Source organism: Osmerus eperlanus, chromosome 5, assembly GCF_963692335.1.
Source record: "Osmerus eperlanus chromosome 5, fOsmEpe2.1, whole genome shotgun sequence".
Taxonomy (NCBI): Eukaryota; Metazoa; Chordata; class Actinopteri; order Osmeriformes; family Osmeridae; genus Osmerus; species Osmerus eperlanus.
In genome coordinates this window covers 5,585,082-5,611,797 of record NC_085022.1, presented here as the reverse complement: position 1 = coordinate 5,611,797, position 26,716 = coordinate 5,585,082, and the positions used below count along the sequence as shown (strand labels likewise).

The window sequence follows — 26,716 nt, the reverse complement described above, 5'->3', positions numbered from 1 at the left end:
GGGAGTCAGACAGGAAGTCATTCCTCTGTGTGGGAGAGGGGGAGAGAGGGGGGAGGGAGGGAGAGAGAGAGAGAGAGAAAGAGAGAGAGAGAGAGAGAGGGAAGATGGGGGGGTGTCACATATCGTGTGTATCAGTGCTCTGCTTGACCTCTTCTCAGACCCAACCTCAATAACTCCACTGTCTGGCCCCATGCTGGAAGGGGAGGGGGGGAGGTGGGGGGGGGGGGAGTGGCAGCAGAGAGAAGAGGGCCCCCATGGGAGAGAGGAGATTAGAGGACAAAATGGGCAGAATTCCTCCCTCCTTTTCTCATTCCCTACATCCCTCCCTCCTTTTCCCCCCTTCCCATTTCCCTCCCTCCCCCCTCCTCCAGCGAAATTTCACATTACCCAGGATTAAACCAGCAGGTCCTCCAAAGCTTGATTTAATTAGTTCTTCCTGTTTAATATGCTCTTCAATAGACTCTCCTGCGCACACAAAACAGAGCTGCTAGCTGATGGTGATTAGGTGTGTGTGTGTTTATATGTGTGTGTTTGCACCGGCCCACATGGAGTGTGTACCCCTGACACAGTGCAGAGGAAAGCGTTTTTGATTGTCTCCATCTTTCATTGTGCTGAGTGAGGAAGTCATCATGTTGTGTGTTTGTGTGCATGTGTGTGCGTCTTCTCATCATGCCCCTCCCCCCCAGGTGTATGACACGCCCCCCATGGCTGTGAAAGGCCCTCCTAGTGGCCAGGACATCTATGACATCCCCCCAATCACAGACAAGAGCCAGCTCATCTCGCAGCACACGGTGAGGCCTCACGGCCAATAGGAGAGCCTCTCATTGAGTGTGTTGCCCTCCCAACCAATAGGAAATCCCTATACAGGATATCAGTCCCAAGGAGCCTTTGTGTCTCAGAGACAGGGAGTCTTCATGATCCGTTCATGTGTTGATTCTGCTAGAATCAATAGTAGTAATCAATCAAAAAAAACATAAATAAGAATGAATATTAATGTTACCTCTTCCTGCCCCCTCCCCCCCACAGGTGTATGACTTCCCCCCCCTCTGTCAGTAAGGACGTACCAGACGGGCTAATCAGAGAAGAGACGTACGACGTGCCCCCCCCACTTCGCCAAGCTGAAGGGCGTGTCCGACCCCCAGGCGGCCTACGACCCCCCCATCCCCGAGGACGTCTACGACGTACCCCCCCCACCCCTCACCGGCAAGCGCCGCGGGGACGCCAACCACGACAACCAGGAAGTGTACGACATCCCCGCCAGCCTGCGCAAGGGAGGCCCGCCCCCCCTGGCCAGCCAGGACGTGTACGACTTCCCCCGGGAGCGCTCCGCCCCCTCCGCCGCCGCCGAGATTCTGGGGACTACGTGTACGACGTCCCGCCCCAGGTGGTCCGCGACGCCGCGGCAACGGCGAGCGGCGAGGAGCTCAGCAACTCCTTCAAGCGCCTCTCCGCCTCGTCGACGGGCAGCACGCGCAGCAACCTCTCCTCCTCCTCGCTGGACATGGTGCCCGTCAGGGAGTCTGGCCCCGCCCCCGGCCACGCCCCCCTGATGCTGGACCTGGAGCAGGCCATGGAGCGCCTGTCCCGCCTCCAGCAGGGGGTGGAGTCCTCCGTCTCCCTCCTCATGTCCTTCATCTCCGGCGCCTGGCGAAGCCCCGCCCAGATGGAGAGCAGCCTGCCCGCCATTCGCCAGGCGGTGGAGCGCGTGGCGCGCGGCCGTGCGTGACCTGCTGGAGTTCTCCCGGGGCGCAGTGGCCAACGCCGCCCAGGCTACCGACCGCTCGCTGCAGGCCAAGCTGGGACGCCAGGTGTCCAAGATGGAGGAGGTGTTCCAGGGTCTGGTCCGACACAGCCAGGCCCTGGATGCGCTGGGCTGGCTGCCCTCCAGCCTCGCCCTCACTGTGCCCCCCGCTGGCCAGGATGACTTGGACCGCCTGGTCATGTGCGCCCGGAGCGTTCCGGATGACACCAAGCAGCTGGCGTCCTTTCTCCATGGCAACGCCACGCTGTTGTTCAAACGGACCAATAAGCAGCAGCCCCCGCTGCCGCCTCTGCCCCAGGCCGCCGAGCCGCTGGCCAATAGCAACCTCTCCGCCTACCAGACGGGGGCGCCGGAGAGAGCCAACATCCAGTCCCGCCCCCTGCCCTCCCCGCCCAAGTTCACGTCGGAGGAGGAGACCCCAGACCGGCCCTACGAGACCACGGAGGAGGGCTGGATGGAGGACTATGACTATGTGCACCTGCAGGTAACACACACACACACACTCACACACACACTCACCTGCACGCACACACATGCTCACAAGGAGTGTCCCTAGACTGCATCTCGATCATAGCCAGAACCTATGTGGGACACACACGCATACACACACATACACACACACACGCACTCACACACACACAGACTCTGTCTCGTGTGATGCAAATGCTGCAGGTATCATCATCCATCTTCCTTACTGCATGTGGAAGCATGTTGCTCAACATGCTCCACAAATATCCCCTCTCCTCCCCCCCCCCCCCCCCCCCCCCACCCCCCTCTCTGCTGCTGGGCAGGTATCGGCATGCTAGCAAGACTCACAGAATGACTGAGTCCCACCTGACACTGGGTTACGTAGCTAGGTTTCTAGTTGCCGTGGGCAAATTCATTCACTAGCCTTCAGTGAAAGTCGTTGAAAATGACATTTTTACTGACTAACCATTTTTTATTTGATAAAAAACGTAACACAAATATTGACAGTTATATGCAGTTATCTGGAAGCCACACAGTGTCTGTGAGAGTACCTCCAGCCAGCTCCGGAACAGGGACCAGCCCAGCTCCCTGAGCTGCTTCACAGTGCTGCAGGATCACACTGCCCTCTGGTGGACAGACAGGAACACTACCAGAGGGTCCTTAGTGGGGTTAGAATCAGAATCAGAATTCGGTTTATTCGCCATGTATGTTATACAAACACAGAATTTACTGTGGCAGGGAGGTGCAAACACTAAACATATACGAATCTTAAATTAAGTAAAGGTACAGAGTTAGAAGCTCTGGGTTGGAGTTGTGGATTTAATTCATAAAATGGCAGCTAGTTGGTGGAGACAGTTCAATACATTTAGCTCTCATAAATCCATCCATCTTTTGTATCTATCTATCCGCCTATTCATCCATCCATTCATATATCCATCCATCGTCCTATTTTTTCCGATATCTGTCTAGCCATCTATCTATTGATCTATCTATCCATCTATTGGTCTATCTAGCCATCTGCCTATCCATATATCTATAGATCTACCTATCCATCTATTCATCTACCTATCCATCTACCTATCCATCTACCTATCCATCTACCTATCCATCTATCCATCTACCTATCCATCTGTCCATCCCTCCATCTCTCTTGGTGTGTGTCGTTAAGCCTCTGCTCCGTGTCGTGTCCTGCAGGGTAAAGAAGAGTTTGAGAAGAACCAGAAACAGCTTCTGGAGAAGGGCAGCATCATCCGCCACAAGCCCCATCTGGAGCACCAGCAGGTTGGTCTGGAGACGCGTGGTTGTCAAATCCAAGTGTATTTATGGAGCCTCTTTTTACAACCATAGTCTCAAAGGGCTTGCCAGAGGCTCATATACCCCAATGTATTGGTGTGTGTAGGAAAATTCTAAACTTACAGTAACATCACATTTCCCTGCCTCCTGTTACAGCTGAAACAGTTTGAGCGCCTGGAGCAGGAAGTCAGCCGTCCAATCAACAACGACATCTCGGGCTGGACTCCGCCCCCCCAGTACCCGGCTTCCAGTCAGAGGTCGAGGCTGTGCACAGGCGACCGGCAGCTCCTCCTCTTCTACTCGGAGCAGTGCGAGGCCAACGTGACCACGCTCAACAACGCCATCGACGCCTTCTTCACCTCCATCTCCTCCAACCAGCCGCCCAAGATCTTCGTGGCCCACAGCAAGTTCGTCATCCTCAGCGCCCACAAGCTGGTGTTCATCGGGGACACGTTGTCGCGCCAGGCCAAGTCCCCGGAGGTGCGGTCCAGGGTGGCGCAGCACAGCAACGCGCTGTGCGACAAACTGAAGGACATCGTGGTGAGCACCAAGACGGCGGCGCTGCAGTACCCGTCCCCGGGCGCGGCCCGCGACATGACGGAGCGCGTGCGGGAGCTGGCGGGCACCACGCAGCAGTTCCGGATGGTGCTGGGCCAGCTGCTTGCCATGTGAGCCCCTGGAGCGCTCCGTGGGAGACCCCGCTGGGGGGGGGGGGGGGGGGGGCGGGTGGGATGAGGGGAGGGGCCACAGGCACACCCCCCCACCCTGAACTGGAGGCTCCTACAGACTCACAGCCCCCCCCCCCCGGCCCCCTCTCTGGAACCGGACCTTCTCAGAGGATCCAATGTGCACCCTCCCAACCTCCAAGAAACGCCTCATCCCTACTCCCCCCCGTCCCCTGTCCCCTCCTGGGCCTATTACTGTAGAGACTCCTACCTGAATGGGCTGGGCCATCGGTTGTAAAATAATCACTGTACATATTGAAGCTACTCTCGATATAGGGACAGAAAAAAGACTTTCTCTCTCTCTCTATATATATATATATATATGTTTTTGAAATCTTACGGAAAAAAATTAAACCTAATGTAGTTTTTAGACAATATCCCATCATGATTATTATTATTATTATTGCTATACTGTAATTATTGATCTGAATATGATAATTGTTATCATTATTGTTATAATGCATTGATTAAGGACGTGTATGTATGTTGTACCTATGTGCTGCATACGTGTTACATGTATGTAGCTGCTTCGCTGTCCTGATGGGGTTCCGAGGTGGAGGGTCTCATAGTAGACATGCTCTCATCTCAGCCTGAGGGGGAGAGACAGGTAGGGGCTGGGGGAGGGAGACAGGTAGGGGCTGGGGGAGGGAGACAGGTAGAGGCTGGGGGAGGGAGACAGGTAGGGGCTGGGGGAGGGAGACAGGTAGGGGCTGGGGGAGGGAGACAGGTAGGGGCTGGGGGAGGGAGACAGGTAGAGGCTGGGGGAGGGAGACAGGTAGGGGCTGGGGGAGGGAGACAGGTAGAGGCTGGGGGAGGGAGACAGGTAGGGGCTGGGGGAGGGAGACAGGTAGAGGCTGGGGGAGGGAGACAGGTAGGGGCTGGGGGAGGGAGACAGGTAGGGGCTGGGGGAGGGAGACAGGTAGGGGCTGGGGGAGGGAGACAGGTAGGGGCTGGGGGAGGGAGACAGGTAGAGGCTGGGGGAGGGAGACAGGTAGGGGCTGGGGGAGGGAGACAGGTAGAGGCTGGGGGAGGGAGACAGGTAGGGGCTGGGGGAGGGAGACAGGTAGGGGCTGGGGGAGGGAGACAGGTAGAGGCTGGGGGAGGGAGACAGGTAGGGGCTGGGGGAGGGAGACAGGTAGAGGCTGGGGGAGGGAGACAGGTAGGGGCTGGGGGAGGGAGACAGGTAGGGGCTGGGGGAGGGAGACAGGTAGAGGCTGGGGGAGGGACAGTACCTGACACTGAGATGGTAATCCCAGAGATTAATTGTATCTGTCTGATGATTAAAACGCCCTCGTTACCAGACTGCTCTCTACCCCTCTCTCCCCTCATTGGGTGAGATCCCTCTCTCCTCTCTTCCACTGACTCCAGAATGGACAGATTCAAGCACAGTATGTGGAAAAAATAAGCGGTTTAAAAAATGAGATGAGTCAGCTGTTTGATTAAAGAGTCAGTCTGAATTTCTGCTCGACTTGTTCTTGAAAAGCACCACGCCCTGTCAGTCTGTGTGTGCAGCCCTGACAGGGCTTCTTCATTTCTCTCTTCATCCCACCTGATCCCTCTCTTCCTCCACCCAGACACAAAGCTGTAGGTACAACCTGTTCTCTCCAACGGTCTACAAGGTTTTCAGGTTCTGGTTCCAGAACTTAATACTAAGGGCCGTGTTCTAGAACCCTGTTCTGTTCCAGAGTTCCTCAGGTCTCATTGTGGTTGCCTGATTCATCACCCATCACTGCCCCCTGCTGGACAATGCCAGACAAGACCCAGGGGTGGAGTTAAGGGAGCTTTAAATGTAGGAACGTATTTAATAGATGTTCTTTTTTTAACCCTTGTGTTATCTTCGGGTCATTCTGACCCATCAGTCATTGTGACCCACCGTCGTATTGCGACAGCTTTACCGCATACAAAAACAAAGTGAAGCATTTTCTTTTAACCGTTGGGCTGTCTCAGACCCCCCACATTGCGAAGGTTAAAAGATTTTGTATTGGGTAAAATTTAGTAAACACAACGATGGTTCGTTATGAACCTTTGGGTCATGTGACCCGAAGGCAGCACAAGGGTTAAAGAGTTCACACCCCTGTGCTTGTTGCTGCTGTGCTGTTTTCTTCTCTAGGGGGCAGTAGTGGCCCAGTCTTCACACAGACTCAAGCAAGATGGATGGATGGATGGATGGGTGGATGGATGGGTGGATGGATGGTGGATGGGTGGATGATGGATGGATGAATGAAAGGATGATGGATGGATGGATGGATGGTGGATGGGTGGATGATGGATGGATGGATGGTGAATGGACAGGTCAGGAGAAGAGAGATGGAGGGTTGATGATCTGAGCAGGGTGACCTGGACCAACTGGTGTTTCTAACAGAGCAGAGCCATTCCTCAATCCTGTCCTCCCTGAATAAGTTATTCAATCAGTTCATCAAGAATATTATTATTATTATTTATTTCTGCCTGACGGGAATGTTATTCAGTCTCATACAACTCTGTATGTAGGTAAGTAAAGTAGAACTTTGCTAAGTCACTATAAGGGCAATTTGTTGTGCAACAGTAAAAAAAAAAAAAAAAAAGATAGAAACAATATCACCAAAAACACACATTAAAAACAAAAAACAAACCAGAGAGCGAAAGTACTCTGTATTTTAATAATACAAAATTTTTATTGAAAACATTGTTCTTGAGGGAGTGTTTGTGTCTGTTGGTTGGAAATTTGAAGACAAGGTCTGAATATATAGGTGCAGTGGGTGGGTGCTGTCAAACAGGATGGATTCTGCTATCTTTATCAACTGTTTGTTATATAGATCAGGCAGACTTTTATGTCGAGTGCCTGTGATGCTACTACAGACCTTGATCACCTTAGTTCAAAGTGTTAGTTTGAGACTGAGAGAAACATACCAACAGAAAGAAAAGAAAACTCAAATCGACAAATTACTAAAAGATCTGAAAATCGTATAGGTGGGTAAGATATACCTCACAGCGCCAGCTAGTGGCCTGATGATGCTCCTCCTGGTTACAATCCGATGGGGTAGGCATTTACCATGTTATGCAAGATTTATGTGAGAAAATGTTTTGCCCTCATAAACACGTTGTGCAAGATAATGAGGCCCTCTGAGAATTATTTAGCAATACAGACAGCTCAGTGACAGTGGAATGTCACTTTCTGATTCTTAGAGCAGCCTACTACTTTCCAGCTAATTATGTATAAGCGATCTTGAATCTTGCGCCATTTATTAGTTAACAAAGCGGATTATGATTTTGATTATTTAATATATTCGGCTAATCTAAAACAGCTCAATCTGGACTGTAGCCAAGCAACGCAAAATGTTTCTTGCTTTAAACGACTATAGTCGACTATAGGTAGGCTCTAGGCTGTAACCACGCTACCACAGGCCGTCTTCTTGTCTTTTACATGTATTTGTATGTTTCCATTTATTGTTCATATTAATCTTAGCTTGCGGGTGGAATGATACACGGATAGGTAAACATCTGTGTTGTTATCGCCAAATGTCAGCTCTATAATGCCACTTGTCCAATAAATTACTCGGAATTAATTGTTGATTTGTAACGTGACAGACTCATGGCCTACAACACTCATGAGGCGATGCAGAGTATAAACTCATATCTGGCATCCTTATTATTCATAATTCATGATTACATTATTTCCTCATTTGTATCTTCTCCGTTTGACAAACACAAACTGAAGACTCAAGCAAGATTAATTTCTTTTAAAGTTTTAGCTATTTATTTATTTTTTCAACAAAGTGTGTCTATCTCATACATGGAATACATCAGCATTTTCAACTAAACATTTGATGTTGATGGAGTATTCCTATATGTACTCTTATATGCAAATACTGCAGGCAGTGGTTCTGCAAAAACACAATTAATACTTCAAGTGTGCAACCATGACACACTCAGAATGTAATGTCACACATGTGGTCATTACCAGTGCAAATGGATAAAAGGAGAAAATAAATTAAGAGAACGCAACAGCAACTGAATGTTTATATCACTCCTGGAAAACCAAAACACGCACGTCTCAGTCGTCATAGAAACAGGGATAAATACTAAAATCTATATGAGTTCCGCTAAATCGAACACAATGATCATTCTTAGTGCAATTTCATGTAATACGCCCTCTAGTGTTGCCTCTCGTCTGCGACTTCCAGCAGACAGCCGTTACAAGCAGATGTTGCACCAGCTGGACTATCCTGTCCTAGTACTGCCTAGGATGTTGCACCAGCTGGACTATCCTCTGTCCTAGTGCTGCCTAGGATGTTGCACCAGCTGGTCTAACCTGTCCTAGTGCTGCCTAGGATGTTGCACCAGCTGGTCTAACCTGTCCTAGTGCTGCCTAGGATGTTGCACCAGCTGGTCTAACCTGTCCTAGTGCTGCCTAGGATGTTGCACCAGCTGGTCTAACCTGTCTCTCCATACATTCCTATGGTCAGTGATGTATTGCAACCTTGTGAGTTCTCACTAATCTATTAGTATATCATATTGCACATCATCAGGTATCATCAGGTCTAGTGTCGTCCGGATGGCAGGCATCTCTAGGAGTCTGCCTGGGGCCCTACTGGAACACTCTAAACATCCTTCCTTCCTGCCTTCCTTGAGGTCATCTTGAGCCCAAGTTAGAATAGAGTAGAGGTGAACGCTTGTGGCCTTCTACAAAGCAGATGAAGGAAGGGTGCATTTTAGAGTATTGACACGGGGCCCGGGGGCGGTCCTGTTCTTGACAGCTACTTCCTCTCAGTTTCCTGCTCCTGAGCTGTCTACTTCCTGTCTGCTTGCTGCCTCCCTAGCCACCTTGGCGAGCTGGGAGGCGTGACACGCCGCCCTGCACGCTCACAGAGACAGCGCCCCCCTCTGGGGAGAAAAGTCACTGTTTTACCATTAAGGATGAATGATAAGTGATTGAAATTGTGCAAAAAAGCAATGCATGGTTTCTTCGTGGATTCCCAGATGGAAGGCCTATCATCCGACATCTCCCTGACCTCCCACACTACAACGTAGAGAAGAGAAGTAACACTATCGGTGTGGCCGTCATCATTATCGATAATATATATAATCTCCGAAGTACAAATAAAGTATTTTGTCAAAATAAGAATATAGTAAAAATCGGGCGTTCATACACCAGGTTAGGAATAAAACATCATTTCCACAAGCAGAAACTCTCACACACATGCTAAAGTGCTTGCTAGGGGGGACCCAGCGGACTGGTGAGGGGAGGGGGGAAGGGGGAAGGGGGGGAGGGGAGGGGAGGGGAGGGGGGGATGGGAGGGGGGAGTCAGGGTAAATCAGTCCGTGTGCTTCTGGGGTTTCTCGGTCTCCGTCTTGTTGTCCCGAGGAAAGTCCTTGCACAACGCTGACATCTGGTTGGTCAGTCCAGCTCGACCAGGGATGGCTGGGGTCTGATTGGTCACTGCTCCTCACAGCCAGCTCCGCTGAAGGCCTCAGCTTCCTGGTTCTGGAACATGTACTGGAACACAAACACACACTCCACATCAGATGATCCCTGACGACAACACTCCATTTACGACCATCAGCCAATAAACAAGAGAGGTGGGTTTGTGTGTGTGTGTGTGTGTGTGTGTGTGTGTGCATGTGTGCGTGCATGTGTGACTCACTGATTTGAGATTGGACTCCATTTCAGAGAAGTTCCATTCAGTCAGAGGCAGGTTGAAGGTGAAAGGCTGAAACACATGGACCAGGTTCTGTTAACAAGATGTGTGTGTCTGTACCAAACACGTTTTGTATGGGTGTGTGAATGCGTCTGTGTGAGTGTGTGTGTGAGTGAGTACTCACGTCTATGACAGCAGTCCCAGGCTCCACGCTGTGCTGGTGGGTCCTCAGCAGAAGCTGTAACTCCTCTAGACTCATGTCCACGTTCTCCACAGCATCAGACACCTCGGGCCTAAACACACACACACAGGTTTGTTTTACTATCCTAGTGAGGACTGTATTCGTCCCTAACCCCTAACCTTAACCCTTAATGTAGTTCTAACCCTATACTCCCCCACGGGGCTAGCTAAACAAGACCACACACACACCTTCATAATCATCATCATCATGTACCAATGCTTATGCTTGTGTGTGAGTGTGTGTGAGTGTGTGTGTGTGTGTGAGTGAGTGAGTGAGTGTGTGTGTTTGTGAGTGTGTGATTGAGTGTGTGTGTGCGTGTGTGTGTGAGTGAGTGTGTGTGTGTGTGTACCTCTCCAGAGCAGGTCTCTTGCTCCTGCGGTCCCCAGATCCCCGGCCCTCCAGGACGGACTGTACCATTGCGACAGGGAGGACGGGGGGTTCAGAGCACACCTCACAGGAGCCCAGGGGGACCGCTTCCCCGCGGCCCCGCACACCTGGACTGACCGGCTCCTCCTTGATCAGCATCATACACTTATCCCTGGGAACACACAGACAAACATAAACACACATACACAAACACATACGCACGCACGCACACACACACGCACCAATCATCATCCACATGTTTGGACGTTGTCATGGTTATCATGCAATACTACATATTTATTGTCCTGTCCTGTTGAGCTGAGCTCAGCCCAGCTAAGCTCAGCTCAGCTTCTCACCTGTTCTCCTCCGTCTGCATCTGCAGGGCCATTACGGTGGGCTGGGACATCTCAGTAACATCGGAAATGATTGGTCCTCCTGTCATGGCAGCAGACGAGCATGAGGCTGTCTCTGTGGATGGCTGTGGAGACACAAACACCGCAGGTACACAGACTGGTGACCAGGGACCACATCTGTCACTTGAGGTTCCCTTTGTGTCTGTCTGTGTGTTTGTGTGTGTGAGTGAGTGTATCTGTGTGTGTGTCTGTGTGTGTGTGTCTTACCGACTGAATGTAGAAAGGTTCTTGCAGGGGGTCCATCTGGGATGTGTGGCTGAACTTTTGGGCGGGTGGGCTGGAGGAGCCATCATCCAGCATCAGGGGCCTGGAGTGATGCACACACATACATATACACACAACCACACATACACGGACGATAGCGTTTTTATATCTATGGAAATACTAGCCACTGAAGTATAGAATGTGTGAGGTGAGATGTGAGTGGTGGAAGCAACAGACAGACTTTACATCCAGGATTATATGAGGTAAGGTGTTTAGAATGACTTGTTTTGGTAGGTTGAGGTAGATGATAAGATCGTTTGAGGTATTTGGAAGTGTGTGTGTGAGGTGTGTTTTGGTGCGTGAGGTCCAGAGAGGTTTCCTGGTGTTCAGCTATGTGAGTGAGCTATCCAATCATACCCTGCTTGTTCACACGCACCACAGAGCTGACGAAGCATTTCTCACACAGAACAGTCATGCGCTTAGGTTCAGTAGGGTAGGGATATTGTGTGTGTGTTCCAGGGTATGTGCGTGAGTTCAGTGTGTGTGTGTACCCGTGTATGTTTGTGTGTGTGTGTGTTAATGTGTGCGTGTACCAGTATGTGTGTGTGTGTGTACCACCGTTTGTGTGCGTACGTGTATGTGTGTGTGCATGCATGTGTGCGTGTGTGTATGTGACTGTGAGTGTGTGTGTGTGTGTGCGTGCGAAGGGCTTAGTGTGTGGTAGGTCTGATTCAGCACTTGCGTCCATTCACAGTAGCAGGGATTGTGCTCTGGCAATCAGCTGATCCAGCCAGCTGACCCTCCCCTCTGCCCTGCTGTGTTTGTGTGTTCCGCTTACTATTGTGACCAGGAGTGTTAACCGCTGTGTGTGTGTGTGTGTGCGTACTCACAGTTTTCTCTTTATTCCCACAGGGCTGGGTGGGTTGGATTGCATCTGACTGAAGAGGAACTGAATCAGCTTTTAGAGAGGAAAAAAACACAACATGATTCAGCAGCCCACCTCAATGCTACCGAGACATGTCCCTTCCTCTCATCATCCATCCATCCACCCCCCCCCACCTTCCTCCATCCACCCCCCCCTACCTTCCTCCATCCACCCCCCCCCTACCTTCCTCCATCCACCCCCCCCCTACTTTCCTCCATCCACCCCCCCCTACCTTCCTCCATCCACCCCCCCCCTACCTTCCTCCATCCACCCCCCCTACCTTCCTCCATCCACCCCCCTACCTTCCTCCATCCACCCCCCCTACCTTCCTCCATCCACCCCCCCTACCTTCCTCCATCCACCCCCCCCCTACCTTCCTCCATCCACCCCCCCCTACCTTCCTCCATCCACCCCCCCTACCTTCCTCCATCCACCCCCCCCTACCTTCCTCCATCCACCCCCCCTACCTTCCTCCATCCACCCCCCCTACCTTCCTCCATCCACCCCCCCCTACCTTCCTCCATCCACCCCCCCTACCTTCCTCCATCCACCCCCCCCTACCTTCCTCCATCCACCCCCCCCCTACCTTCCTCCATCCACCGCCCCTACCTTCCTTCCTCCATCCCCCCCCTCCATATCTCTCTCTCCTCTCTCTCCAACCCCCTCGTTCTCTCTCTCTCTCCTCTCTCTCCAACCCCCTCTTTCTCTCTCTCTACTATTTACTGTTCCACACATTCAGAGGGACGTCACCTACTGTAATGCCTGAGAGCCAGAGAAGGGCATTTAAGTCAGAAGGGGATGGTTACTCCTAAATCCCTTTGATTACATACAGGACATTCTCATACAGCACACACACAGACACACAAACACACACACACACACCTTCTTACCTTGTTCATAACCTTTTGTTGCTGGGTGTGGTTCTGCCTCAGTGAGACCACTTCCCTCCACAACACCTCATTCTGTCTGTGGGGGCAGGCGGAGCAAGAAGAGGGGGAGGGAGGAGGGTGAGAAGAGGGGAGGGAGGAGGGTGAGAAGAGGGGAGGGAGGAGGGTGAGAAGAGGGGAGGGAGGAGGGTGAGAAGAGGGGAGGGAGGAGGGTGAGAAGAGGGGAGGGAGGAGGGTGAGAAGAGGGGAGGGAGGAGGGTGAGAAGAGGGGAGGGATGGGAGAGAGGGAGAGGAGAAGGGAGGAAGGGAGGTGAGAGAAGAGGGGGGGAGAAGAGGAGTCGGACAAGAGATGGGAGAGAAGAAAAGATGAAAAGAAGGGTGGAAAGAAGAGGAGAGAGGAAATAGGGGGAATAGAAGGATTAGCGTGTGTTTTCACAGTTTGGACAGTAATCTACTGTTTCAACGCTGGCTCACGATGGTTAGCAGATTAACTTGTTGACATTCAGTTGAGCACCTGGACCATCTGTTGGAGATTGTGTGTGTTCTCCCTGATAAGTGTGTGTGAGGGGTAGATAATGCTGTCTCACACATCCTGCAGCACCTGTGGAATCACCTGGCTGACACACCTGACACTATTATGAGCTGCAGCGGTCAGGTGAGCAGCTGAATGTTCTCTTCAACTACACAATGGAGACAATACACAATAGACCAACCCAGTGACCACACAATGACCACAGTAAAAGGACTTTTCCTCACTGAGCGTAGATTTTTAAGATGACTGTTTCATGTGTAGCTTTGTTATGGGGTAGGCTCTAACCTTAAACCTGTCCACTGGGAACCCAAACATCTACCACAAAAGTAAAGAGGAATTGTCAGACGTCTGGTGGCCAGTATTCAGGGCCCTGCATAGTCACAGAAAGGCTTTTCTCCCCAGCTTGTGACGATTATTAAAAAAAAAAGTATAATAATTAAAAAATAATAATAATAATAAAATATACATTTAAATGACAAATATCTAGGTGTATGTGACTCACTGTTTCATGTCCTGCATTTGACACTCCATGTTCTCCTGCTGGCTCCTCAGCACCTGGACCTCATACAGCAGCTTACTGAGGTCCTCCTGCCGTAGCTTGGTCTCTTCACTCTTCACAATGGAAACCTGCTCTCACACACACACACATGGACACACACACAAGCATAGATGGGTATGGTCAATGGGTTTGTGTGTGTTCAATGTTCTGTATGTTGTGTGTGTGTGTGTGTGTGTGTGTGTGTGTGTGTGTGTGTCAGTAGATGTGTGTATGTCAGTAGATGTACGTGTGTTTGTGCGAGAAGATGTTTGTTTATGCCATCCAGTTGTTGTGCGTATGTTTGTGTGTGTGTGTATGCCAGTAGATGTGTGTATGTATGTGTGTATGTGTGTGTGTGTGTGTGTGTGTGTATGCCAGTAGATGTGCGCGTGCGTTCCTTACTTTCCTCTTGATGTGCTCCAGCAGGTGTTCGTGCCCTTGGAGGAAGTAAAGGTGCTGGAACTCTGTGTCGTCCCTCTCCGGCTTCACAAGCCCACTCTGCTCAATGTTCACCACCTTCCTGAAGCCATCTACAGGGGACACACGCGGCCGTTACACACCCAGGCAGAGCAGAGGAGAGGAGGAGAGGGAAGAGGAGCGGAGAGAAGGAGAGAGGAGCAGAAAGAAGGAGAGAGGAGCGGAGAGAAGGAGAGAGGAGCGGAGAGAAGGAGAGAGGAGCGGAGAGAAGGAGAGAGGAACGGAGAGGAGTGGAGAAGAAAGGGAAACTCACACATGTTGAGTTGTCGAACAAAGCTAGCCATGTTGTTGTGCTTAAAGTACTTGGGCAGAACCTCCTTGGCGAATCGCCCTTGATCGAACACATGGAAGCTGGTACCAGTCTGAGGATAGAATCGCACAGAACATCAGAAACCTCCAATCGGACTACTCAAGGACTCTATGTGAAACATTTGACTAAGACTGCTTCTTTAAGACACCTGTTCTGTCTAACTCCGACCATTTAACCTGTAGGTTCAACCCAAAACCACAAAAGGATTTTTTCTAGGAGATATTGCCCAAGACCAACCACAGGCCCCTCTAGGGCTAACCAACCTGGAACGATAATCAAGGCTATTTTCTCTAGGGCCTGCGTTTGGCTTAGTGCTGGATGAGTACTGAGACAGATTTGACAGAACTGTAATCTAGGGTAATGCGTAATACATGTGTAACAGTTGTATTATAGATGTGTAATACATGTGTTATAGGTGTGTAATAGATGTGTAATTCATGTGTAAGAGATCAAATACATACAATGATATAGAACAACACTGATGTTAACTTTTCTTCAAAAACATTCTCAATGATACGTAGGAACGTATCACCATTTATATCCCCACCAGGATTCTTACATTTAGTAAGTACAGGGACATTCTCCCCAAGGCAAGTAGGATGAAGTGCCTTGCTTAAGGACACAACGTCATTTTGCACCGGCAACCTTCTGATTAATATCCCGACTCCCTAACCGCTCGGCCATCTGACCCCAACACATTTACCAACACATTTACAAGTGTCTGAAACGGACAATGTATGAACTGACTAAGAAGAAACCTGACTTGGCCTAATATGAATAGACCGTTACAATGGAAAATCCCCTGCTCCAGGTCCCAGGCCCTCTCCCCAGCCCCCAGCCCCCAGCCCCCAGACCCTCTCCCCAGCCCCCAGCCCCCAGACCCTCTCCCCAGCCCCCAGCCCCCAGGCCCTCTCCCCAGCCCCCAGCCCCCAGCCCCCAGCCCCTAGCCCCCAGGCCCTCTCCCCAGCCCCCAGCCCCCAGGCCCTCTCCCCAGCCCCAGCCCCCAGGCCCTCTCCCCAGCCCCCAGGCCCTCTCCCCAGCCCCCAGCCCCCAGGCCCTCTCCCCAGCCCCAGCCCCCAGGCCCTCTCCCCAGCCCCCAGGCCCTCTCCCCAGCCCCAGCCCCCAGGCCCTCTCCCCAGCCCCCAGGCCCTCTCCCCAGCCCCAGCCCCCAGGCTCTCTCCCCAGCCCCAGGCTCCCCAGCTCCAGGTTTACTCACAGCACTCCAGCAGATGAGGTGGTTGGTGTCTGGGTCCTCCACCAACGTCCAGAGCTTGGTGAGGAAGGCAGGCACGTTGCTGCCATAGCCCCCGTCCACCCCCAGAGAGCCTGGAGACTCCTGCATGGCCAAGCCACAGGCACGGCAGAAAGTTGAGAGAGTGTGTTTGTATGAGAGTGTGTGTGTGTGTGTGTTTGGGATTCTACTCCATCTCTCAGGTTCTGCTTGTCTCTCTCTCTCTGTGTGTCTTTAGCTTGGGGTGTTTTCTCCTCTTCGTTCCTCTGTCCTCGGCCCTTCTGACGGCGTATCTCCCAGTCCTCCTGGTGGCGTCTCTCCCAGTCTCTCTCCGTCCCTGGCTGGTCTCTGTGGTAGCTGTCCTGGTCCAGCCCTGTCGTCCCCACAGGTCCCCGTCAGCACAAACCTGCCTGCATCACTGCTGCCCTCCGGCCAACAAAGGGGCCAGTTTGGGACAATAGAGGCCAGAACAAAGACCTGCATAATGCCTGCTGTCACACAGAGAAGGCCCATACACCGTTCTTTACACAGAGGTGTGTATGTGTGTGTGTGCGCGTGTGTGTGTGTGACTGTTCATACATATATCTGCACACACACACACACAGCAAATTTATGGACATGCAGATGCCTTTAGGAGCCAATATATTTGGACAGATTACAGTGTTCTTGAGATACTCAGAGACAATGATGAAGGTGAGAGAAAGACAGAGAGAGAGAGAATGAGATTGAGAGAGAAAAATGGAATGGGCCAACCAACCAATCTCAAGGAGGTGGTTTTTCAAACATTTGCGCCATCTAGTGCTCTTCAAGGGGAAATTAGTTTTCACAAAAAGTTAAATGACAACAATTACTTGTTTCTCCAATGCCTGGCAGGAAATCAATAGTAATAGCATTTAGATGTATTTCAGCCTTTTGTATCTGACAGATGGAAATAGAAAGCGATAAGAGAGAGACACACTGAGAGAGAATGCAAGTAGAAGGAGAGAAAGATAAATAGGGAAATCCTTGGAACTTGTACTCCCCGGAACGACTTTTCATGGAACTCGAATGCTCCTTCAGCTCATTGTTAACCATCACCACCTTGTGTACTTTCAGAACACTTGGCACAGTAGAATGCTGAAGTATGCAAAGTATATAAATAGAATTGAATGTAGAAAACCGGGATATGGCCCACTTGAGCACCCACAGGCCTCCAACCCACGACCTTCTCTCTGCGAGATGCCAGTGCAAAGTGTATTGTGTTCCACTTGTGCTCGTTTCCATTATTACCTTACACTGTCATCATCCGACCTCCAATTTTGACACTCTAGGCCAGGGGTTTTCAAACTTTATAATCGGCGTACCCCATTTTAAATAATATAGTCCACCATGTACCCCCATCTGATATAGTCATATTATAGAATATATATGGTACAATAATGTAATACAAACAACAAAACAATGACCTAACTGTTTGAAACATTTAAAAACTCTTCTGCTTTCACATCAGGCATACAGTGCATAGCGGCTTGTAAAAAAAATCGTTAAATTAGTCTGCAAGGCAAAACTTTATTTGGTCATGCGTTGTGCATTTTGAAATTAACCAATTCACGAGTTCAGTATCACACCAGCGATTGAATAATGATATGCTTTTATTGAAGCAGGGCTGGTAACAGTGCCAAGCCTAATGCAGTTTGGTAGAGGCTGGTAGCAGAGCCAAGCCTAATGCAGTTTGGTAGAGGCTGGTAGCAGAGCCAAGCCTAATGCAGTTTGGTAGAGGCTGGTAGCAGAGCCAAGCCTAATGCAGTTTGATATAGGCTGGTAGCAGAGACAAGCCTAATGCAGTTTGGTAGAGGCTGGTAGCAGAGCCAACCCTAATGCAGTTTGGTAGAGGCTGGTAGCAGAGACAAGCCTAATGCAGTTTGGTAGAGGCTGGTAGCAGAGCCAGGCCTAATGCAGTTTGGTAGAGGCTGGTAGCAGAGCCAAGCCTAATGCAGTTTGGTAGAGGCTGGTAGCAGAGCCACGCCTAATGCAGTTTGGTAGAGGCTGGTAGCAGAGCCACGCCTAATGCAGTTTGGTAGAGGCTGGTAGCAGAGCCACGCCTAATGCAGTTTGGTAGAGGCTGGTAGCAGAGCCACGCCTAATGCAGTTTGGTAGAGGCTGGTAGCAGAGCCAAGCCTAATGCAGTTTGGTAGAGGCTGGTAGCAGAGCCAAGCCTAATGCAGTTTGGTAGAGGCTGGTAGCAGAGCCAAGCCTAATGCAGTTTGGTAGAGGCTGGTAGCAGAGCCAAGCCTAGGGTCCTGAAGGGACGAGAGTGATTACTGGGATGCACAGGAATGAATGATGTGAAGGGTGCATACATATTTAAGAAAGGGAAGGCTGGGAGGGTGACGATAACATGCTAGCACAAGGACCAGAGGAACGGAAGAGACTTTATACAGAACGGGGAGTTCCTGCCTGCTTTAACTGGGCTGATGTGTATGAGCTGATTGAAGCGAAGGAGGAGTCTTGGTGCGGTATCTTCCTCCTGAACTTCAGTTCATCTAAATCCATTAATTGGAAAATTGCAAAAGAAATTGGCTGGTACAAACATACAGGAGGAGGGATTAGACCTCCACCAAATCAGCCTGCCCACTTGTTAGTAACATATTTAAATATGGCTTCTGTTAAAAACAGGGCTAATTGAATATGTAAATTTGACAATTGTGCACTGAACATTGGTAGTAAGCACGCAATTGAAACAATCATCAACGCATCTGAAGTTTATAGAACAGAGCAAAACAGAACAAAAAACATTTATTAGATCGTCAAATTACAGTAAATACATTGCATTACCCGTCATTAGGGATTTTTTCTTGCGTACCCCCTGAAGAGAGTTTGCGTACCCCAAGGGGTACGTGTACCCCAGTTTGAAAAACGATGCTCTAGGAGTTGATGCTACAGTTAGACGATACAAATTTTCCACATGACTGTCAGCATGGCTACAGAAAGCAGATAAACAAAGTATTCTCTATCAAGAACCTATTTCTGCTTCTGTGTGTCTGTGCCTGTGTGCCTGTGTGTGTGTGTGTTCCAGCCTATGTGTGTAATCTGGATGTAGGCATCATGTGTTTGAATGTGGGTGGGGAGAAAGGAGGAGAGGATTAGAGAAAAACCAAAAGGAGAGTACAAGTGGTGGAGGAGGGGATAAAAGGACGAGAAAGTAAAGGGGGGTGAGAGAAGGAGGAGAGAGAAGTTAAGGGGGATGAGAGAAGGAGGAGAGAGAAGCAAAGGGGGGTGAGAGAAGGAGGAGACAGAAGTAAAGGGGGGTGAGAGAAGGAGGAGAGAGAAGTAAAGGGGGTGAGAGAAGGAGGAGACAGAAGTAAAGGGGGATGAGAGAAGGAGGAGACAAAAGTAAAGGGGGGTGAGAGAAGGAGGAGAGAGAAGTAAAGGGGGATGAGAGAAGGAGGAGAGAGAAGCAAAGGGGGGTGAGAGAAGGAGGAGACAGAAGTAAAGGGGGGTGAGAGAAGGAGGAGAGAAGTAAAGGGGGATGAGAGAAGGAGGAGAGAAGTAAAGGCGGGTGAGAGAAGGAGGAGAGAGAAGTAAAGGGGGATGAGAGAAGGAGGAGAGAGAAGTAAAGGGGGGTGAGAGAAGGAGGAGAGAGAAGTAAAGGGGGGTGAGAGAAGGAGGAGACAGAAGTAAAGGGGGATGAGAGAAGGAGGAGAGAGAAGTAAAGGGGGATGAGAGAAGGAGGAGAGAGAAGTAAAGGGGGGGTGAGAGAAGGAGGAGAGAAGTAAAGGGGGGTGAGAGAAGGAGGAGAGAAGTAAAGGGGGATGAGAGAAGGAGGAGAGAAGTAAAGGCGGGTGAGAGAAGGAGGAGAGAGAAGTAAAGGGGGGTGAGAGAAGGAGGAGAGAAGTAAAGGGGGGTGAGAGAAGGAGGAGAGAAGTAAAGGCGGGTGAGAGAAGGAGGAGAGAAGTAAAGGGGGATGAGAGAAGGAGAGAGAAGTAAAGGCGGGTGAGAGAAGGAGGAGAGAAGTAAAGGGGAATGAGAGAAGGAGGAGAGAAGTAAAGGGGATGAGAGAAGGAGGAGAGAGAAGTAAAGGCGGGTGAGAGAAGGAGGAGAGAAGTAAAGGGGGATGAGAGAAGGAGGAGAGAAGTAAAGGGGGATGAGAGAAGGAGAGAGAAGTAAAGGCGGGTGAGAGAAGGAGAAGAGAAGTAAAGGGGAATGAGAGAAGGAGGAGAGAAGTAAAGGGGATGAGAGAAGGAGGAGAGAGAAGTAAAGGGGGATGAGAGAAGGAGGAGAGAAGTAAAGGGGATGAGAGAAGGAGGAGAGAAGTAAAGGGGGATGAGAGAAGGAGGAGAGAAGTAAAGGGGGATGAGAGAAGGAGGAGAGAAGTAAAGGGGGGTGAGAGAAGGAGGAGAGAAGTAAAGGCGGGTGAGAGAAGGAGGAGAGAAGTAAAGGGGGATGAGAGAAGGAGGAGAGAAGTATAGGGGGGTGAGAGAAGGAGGAGAGAAGTAAAGGGGGATGAGAGAAGGAGGAGAGAAGTAAAGGGGGATGAGAGAAGGAGGAGAGAAGTAAAGGGGGGTGAGAGAAGGAGGAGAGAAGTAAAGGCGGGTGAGAGAAGGAGGAGAGAGAAGTAAAGGGGGATGAGAGAAGGAGGAGAGAAGTAAAGGGGGGTGAGAGAAGGAGGAGAGAAGTAAAGGGGGATGAGAGAAGGAGGAGAGACGGTGGTGCTAATGTAACTGCTGCCTCCTGAGAACTTCCTGGGTCGAGTGTGAATTACATGGTTTCACCTTTGTCCGCGTGCAGCAGTACACGTCCTCCTTCCTGTCCTCTACTGTCATCCTCCCCTCATCCTCCTCCCTTCCTCCTCCCCATCCTCCCTTCCTCCTCCTCCCCTCACCATCCTCCCTTCCTCCTCCTCCCCTCACCATCCTCCCTTCCTCCTCCTCCCCTCATCCTGCTCTCTGGATTCTCCTGCTGTCCCTCTTGAGAAAAGAGGCTGGAGAGATGGAAATGAAAGCATGTAGCAACTTGTGTGTGTACTGGGTAGTGAATGTGTGTGTGCTGGGTAGTGAATCTGTGTGTGCTGGGTAGTGAATGTGTGTGTGCTGGGTAGTGAATCTGTGTGTGCTGGGTAGTGAATGTGTGTGTGCTGGGTAGTGAATGTGTGTGTGCTGGGTAGTGAATGTGTGTGTGCTGGGTAGTGAATGTGTGTGTGCTGGGTAGTGAATGTGTGTGTGCTGGGTAGTGAATCTGTGTGTGCTGGGTAGTGAGCATGTGTGTGAGCGTGCATGTGTTATTTATTTATATATTTATGTTTATCAGGGGCTTTACACAATACAACCATTGGGCCAGAGATGGATGTAGCTAATTTACATTTGCAGTTCCCGGGAAGGAAGGTCATAAAAACAATATAGCGCAATACAAACAATACAAAACAAACATTGAAAAACACTACAATTAGCAACATTTACAAATGGAGCATCACATATAAAAGAACATAATTCGAAATATACAGGACATATTCTCCATGGTCGAAAAAACACAAATACAAAGGTTTAGATCAGTAACTACCTGAATTGTTTGTGTTGATGAGTGAAAAAAAAGACTGAAGCTTGTGCAATATGGGGGGAACTGAGTTCCATTCATCTGCTGCTCTGACTGAAAAGGCTGAATGTCCAAAAGCAGTTTTCCTAACTTTAGCTGATCAGTCACCTCTGACTGATTATCATATGCTATAAATGCATGCACCTCCAGGGCTGAGCTTTATCTAATGGAGCAGACCACATCTGATGAAGCACTGGAGATATGTGATGGCTATGCAGACACTGAAACCAATGGGAAGTCAGGGAGAGATTCTTCTGGTGCCCCGCCCCAAAATGATTATTTCAGGCTTTGTGGAACAGTTGCATCATGCTTTTGTGTTTGTGTGTGTGTGACAGAGATCTGGTGATTGAGCAATGTAAGTGAGCTAACTGGTGTGTGGAAAGAGAGAGTTTCACATCCCGTCGCTCTCACCAGGCCTTATTGGACGATGTTTGCATGAAAATATTGTGGCCTGTGTGGACATGCCCTCCAGCTCCAGCGGTAGGGAGGATGCCTTCAGGAGACACAGGCTGACAGTACAGCAGCTGCACACAAACATCTGGAAGTGCAGTTTCTACTGTGAAACACAAGAGGGAATCTGTTAGCGTTCGAGACAAGAGAACTAACAAGTACATCGACATGAAGCCGACAGGTCAAATCAAACAGCGGTGGGCATTTATGGTAAAATAAGATGGTGATGACTTTCCTTCACTGTCACACCTCTGAGCACACACACACACACACACACACACACACACACACAGGATCCACAAGAGGAAGAGCCACCCTATGTTCCAACACAAGCTGTGTAGAATGGAGAGTTAGGGCCATAAGGGCAGGTGGAGGGTATCATTAGTGTTTTTTGTGGACTGAGAGAGAGAGCAGGTTCTGATCTATATCTGAAGGAGGCGGAGGCTGTAGTGAGGAGGAGCTTGTGTGGGAGTGGAAGAGAGTTTTATCTCTCTGCTGTGTGTGTGTGTGTGTGTCCATATGTGCGTGTAGGCCTACGTGTTTGTAAACAGTTGTGCTGAAGATGGTTACGGTGCAGAGAGCAGACAATCCAGCGTGACGTCCTGCCTCATCCTCCCAGGCTGACAGATGTACTGAGTAGCCTAATGAATATGTTACATCTGCATTCAATAATAAATCTGACGTGACCTACAAACAGCTGTCTTTGTAACGTTTCAGTCAAACACCTCATATTCACACCATTTTGTGTTCAGTGTTCAAGGATCAAAGTTTTTAAATTGAAAGTGAACCATGACACCCATCGGAAACTTTGATGATTGCATAATGATAAGGTCCGACGAGATCCCAATCAGATTAATCAAATCGTAATCAGTTAAGAGTTGAAGCAGCTGAAATCTCACCTTTAGTCACACCTGATACCGTGGTTCTGAGCTCGCTCCATGCGGAGATGTGGGTCAAATACTGAACTGTGAATCACGGCTGTCAGGACATACCAAACAGCAAGCTACTTATTATGACTCAATACAAGAGCAGCACTGAATAACGGTGAAGATGCGGGAGCGTATAACGGTACACCGCCGCTAGAATGGTTGCTCGAGCATGCTCGCTCGTTCTCTCTGGTCTTGACGTCAGCGAGACTGTCTGAGCCGCTAGCAGCGCACTCTACCAACCGACCGTCCATTGTGAACAAGCTGAACGATGCGAGCGCTCGACACCTTCGCCGCCGCCCTATAGAGATCTCTGGACCGAGCGCCAAACGTAACGACTGGGACAGCCGGACCGTGTGAACGCTAAATACGGAGACAATATTTGTTTTAAAACAAGTGTAAAACGTTGTCGTGTCGGTTTTTTAATGCTTTAGTTAGCCACCGACAGAGCGCGAGCGAGAGGGAGAAAGAGAGCGAGTGTGTCTAGAGAGAAAGAGGGACAGGGAAGAAATCCTACCGAGGAAAAAGGGGTTGCTCGTGTTTTGCACTTCGCCTATTTTGGATACCAAGATAGCAAGTTGTGTAGCCATGGGATGTACATTGAGCGCAGAGGAGCGAGCGGCTTTGGACAGAAGCAAAGCAATCGAGAAAAACCTTAAAGAAGATGGACTCACTGCTGCAAAAGACGTGAAACTCCTCCTGCTTGGTAAGATGCTTATTAGACTGCGGCGCTGGCCTTTGAGGCTCCCGGGGGTTGAGACATTCACTTAATTAGCCTTCAAAGTGTAATATTAAGCCTCCCTCTGTTACCTTTTCACGGTTGGAACCACGTTCATGATGTAGGTTGATTCTTTACGGTATCTTTTTCTTTTCATCAGGGGCGGGGGAGTCAGGAAAGAGTACCATCGTCAAACAGATGAAGTAAGTAATAGTTGTACGCTTGGATGTGTGAACTGATTTCTGAACACAAAAAGTCTCACGTAAACGCACACACAAACACACACACACACACTAACTCACAGAGGCTTGTCAAGTGGCGTCCTCGGTCCGCCATATTTTCAGGGAGTTACAAGCTACCTTTGAAGTCGTAGGCTGCAGGCAAACTCATTGAAACTAGAAGTGATGCGGGTTGGTTTGCGAGGAAGTGCACAGCTGTTAAAAGAAAAAGGCGCAAAATTGACAATGAAAACCTTTTTAAAGATTACATGGAATTTGAAGTTCTGTAGAACCATTTCTCAACAGGGTTTAGGGTGTTTTAACTAGGCAAAATGCATTTTATTTCACAGCTCTCGTTGTAGCTATACGTGTAACATGCTATCGAGCCTGTAGGCTACATGGAGCTTACATTTACACCTGCCGCAGGTTTTAGCTCCTGTTGCCTCGGTAGGCTATAGCCTATTGCTTTAGAGGCTTTTTATAATTGTATTATCCAGTCCAATGAAGAACATCTTAGTGCAAGAAAACTCACTGGAGTCTTTTGTTTGGTTCTCAAGGGACATCCACAACCAATGGTTTCATCAACCTTCTTTGTTATATTTCTCACTGCTGTGTTGAATATAGGCTAGCCTACGCTACATAAGCTATAGCCAAAATGATTATTAATGTCATGTATTCACATATGTGAATCATATATGACCCTTCATCTGTCTTCTTTGTAAAATGTGAGTGAAGAGGACTCCAACTTGTTCACACGGCCATCTTTACAAGACTATCCTACTTGTCTTAGCCAACACCCTTTATCTGCCAAATCGTCAGTTTGACATCTTTGCAGCCAATCATTCAGTCAGATCAGGCACCGGAGGTGGTTGGGCTAAACTATGTTGACAGATAGCCCAGGGGGGTTGTCATTGAAGGCTGCTATAATCCGTTTCTTACAAGCTAATTATATGTCGGGCTTCTTGTGTGATTTCTGTTGGTCAATAGGCTGCATGTGGTATATTCCACATATATCTTTGTTTCGGTTGTAAAACTCTCAGTTCAGTGATCATGCTGCTGGATTGTTTGCTGGACTAAAAGAGACCGATGTTTTAATTCATCTCATAATTAGGAGAGAAATGCTTCATCTCTTCTCATGATCTGTAGGCACCTGTCATTTGTCGAGTTTTTCTCACGTCGCTTAAACTAACGGAGTCGGAGCCTATTGTCCGTTATGATTCTTTTGTGCTCTGGTGTTGCAACTGTGTAACCACCAAATAATGGAGTTGATTACAGAATTTCAGGCGCTTTCTCTGGTGGACAGCGCCCAGAATCTGTGGCAACTCGTTTCTTTTCGGTCTTTTTCGAGCCTCTCCGTCCGTAGACTCAAAGCTCTACAGTTCCTTTCGAACAAGAGTGGAAATCCTGGTGCGGATTTTCACAGCGCCGTAGCTATCTGGGGCGTGTACCCTGGACCGATGCTTTGTGTAGACAAACGCTACGCGTCCTTTGATTCGACAAGTCTTAAATAGGAGTGTCCATTCGGTCTTGTTGAGAAACGCTCTATACGGCCCGACAGGAGGTCTAAATAGCTTGGATGGTTATGCCGGGGTTCCCTTCCATATTGACCACTATGATAGGAGATATCGTGTATATTTAGTCTTTGAAATGTAACTGCTCTGAGTATATTTGGACGGTGCTGAGTTTGTATGAGAAGTTGGAAGACAAGTGTGTCAGCTATTTTGGATGTATCGAAGAGACAGGCCTATTCATTGGCATCCCATGAAATTGTATGTGTTTGTGGATTTAAATAAAACTTCTGAACTGTTTGTGTGCGTGCGCATGTGTTTATGCAGTGTTTTAGTCTTTTGGTCTTGTTTCTGGGCCAAACCTGGCTTGTTGAAAAGTGACGGGCTCCATCCGAGCTGGAGAGGTGCTTTTCTATTGTCTAGGAATATTGAAGCTATTTTAGAGCAGGCCTGACACTCACTAGAACAAGCCGGGCCTCAGTCTCTTAGAGAGTCTGATAGGTATGTTGTGAGCTGTTGGGGGCCCGATAGCCTAGCTTGTAGTGTAGTCAGTGAGGTTGCTGATGTCGTTTCTCCCATTGAGACGGTGTCGGTCCCCCGCCCTTTCTCTAAATTTCGGCCTTCAAGTATTAGGAATTATACCAATTTAATATGTATTCAGCCTTGCTCCCCCGTTGCTCTTCCTACTAAGTTTTCTGATGACAGTGCCGCCCTCTCTGAAGTATTATCTACGTCTAAATCTGCCAAAAACCCATACTGGAATGTTGGGCTCCTAAACATCAGATCTCTATCCACAAAGGCCATTTTGATTAATGATCTAATGTCTGAATACAGCCTGGACATGATTGGACTCACCGAAACCTGGTTAAAACCTGATGAATATTCCCCCCTGAATGAAGCATCGCCTCCGGATTTTGCGTACTCACACATCCCTCGTGTATCAAAGAAAGGTGGTGGTGTTGCTATGATATATAAAGCTAGCTTCAACCTCAGCCTAAAATCTGTAAATACCTTTAAATCATTTGAAATAATTTGCATGAAACCACCAACTATTTTAAAAAGGAATAATGCTACTACTCCTTGCCCCCCTCCCTCATTTTGTATAGTTACTCTATACCGGCCCCCCGGCCCGTATTCCCTCTTCCTGGAGGAATTTGCAGATTTTAGTGCTGATCTTGTGACATATACTGATAACGTCTTGATTATGGGTGATTTTAACATTCATGTGGATGACCCAAAAGATCCTTTAAGTAAGGCCTTTACTGCTCTAATGTATTCCACAGGTCTCACTCAGGTGGTTTCCAAACCTACCCATCTTCACTCGCATACATTAGATTT

The 26,716-nt window shown here is 49.3% G+C and overlaps 3 protein-coding genes and 1 long non-coding RNA gene across 6 annotated transcripts in view; 2 read left to right on the top strand and 2 right to left on the bottom strand.

The window, feature by feature from the left end:
• Window positions 1-4,874, top strand: part of bcar1 (BCAR1 scaffold protein, Cas family member) — a 29,113-nt gene extending 24,239 nt beyond the window's left edge. Inside the window, 8 exon segments of the mRNA XM_062461377.1 lie at window positions 687-791; window positions 1,027-1,038; window positions 1,040-1,099; window positions 1,101-1,340; window positions 1,343-1,708; window positions 1,710-2,246; window positions 3,425-3,511; window positions 3,680-4,874. Coding sequence (XP_062317361.1) covers window positions 687-791; window positions 1,027-1,038; window positions 1,040-1,099; window positions 1,101-1,340; window positions 1,343-1,708; window positions 1,710-2,246; window positions 3,425-3,511; window positions 3,680-4,195 — 1,923 coding nt within the window. The 3' untranslated portion in view covers window positions 4,196-4,874.
• Window positions 4,875-9,599: 4,725 nt separating this feature from the next.
• On the bottom strand, window positions 9,600-16,357 carry hsf4 (heat shock transcription factor 4). The gene is made up of 12 exons (XM_062462870.1): window positions 15,976-16,357; window positions 14,703-14,811; window positions 14,375-14,502; window positions 13,937-14,061; window positions 12,906-12,981; window positions 11,981-12,048; window positions 11,094-11,193; window positions 10,830-10,951; window positions 10,457-10,645; window positions 10,051-10,159; window positions 9,873-9,938; window positions 9,600-9,724 (listed from the first exon to the last, which is right to left on the bottom strand). Exons 1-12 carry the CDS (start codon window positions 16,099-16,101, stop codon window positions 9,665-9,667), a joined length of 1,278 nt encoding a protein of 425 aa, XP_062318854.1. The 5' UTR covers window positions 16,102-16,357; the 3' UTR covers window positions 9,600-9,664.
• Window positions 16,358-21,800: 5,443 nt separating this feature from the next.
• On the bottom strand, window positions 21,801-24,604 carry LOC134020982 (uncharacterized). Its single transcript, XR_009930464.1, has 4 exons — window positions 24,403-24,604; window positions 23,955-24,086; window positions 23,745-23,801; window positions 21,801-22,114 (listed from the first exon to the last, which is right to left on the bottom strand). It is a non-coding gene; the product is annotated as an uncharacterized LOC134020982 (long non-coding RNA).
• Window positions 22,931-26,716, top strand: part of gnao1a (guanine nucleotide binding protein (G protein), alpha activating activity polypeptide O, a) — a 46,641-nt gene continuing 42,855 nt past the window's right edge. Inside the window, exons 1-2 of one of the 3 annotated variants that reach the window (XM_062461375.1) lie at window positions 22,931-23,640; window positions 23,813-23,855. In XM_062461375.1, the coding sequence (XP_062317359.1) occupies window positions 23,523-23,640; window positions 23,813-23,855 (161 nt within the window). In that variant the 5' untranslated portion in view covers window positions 22,931-23,522. The remainder of the gene's footprint in view (window positions 23,641-23,812; window positions 23,856-26,716) is intronic. The other 2 variants (XM_062461376.1, XM_062461373.1) reach the window with 2 other exon arrangements.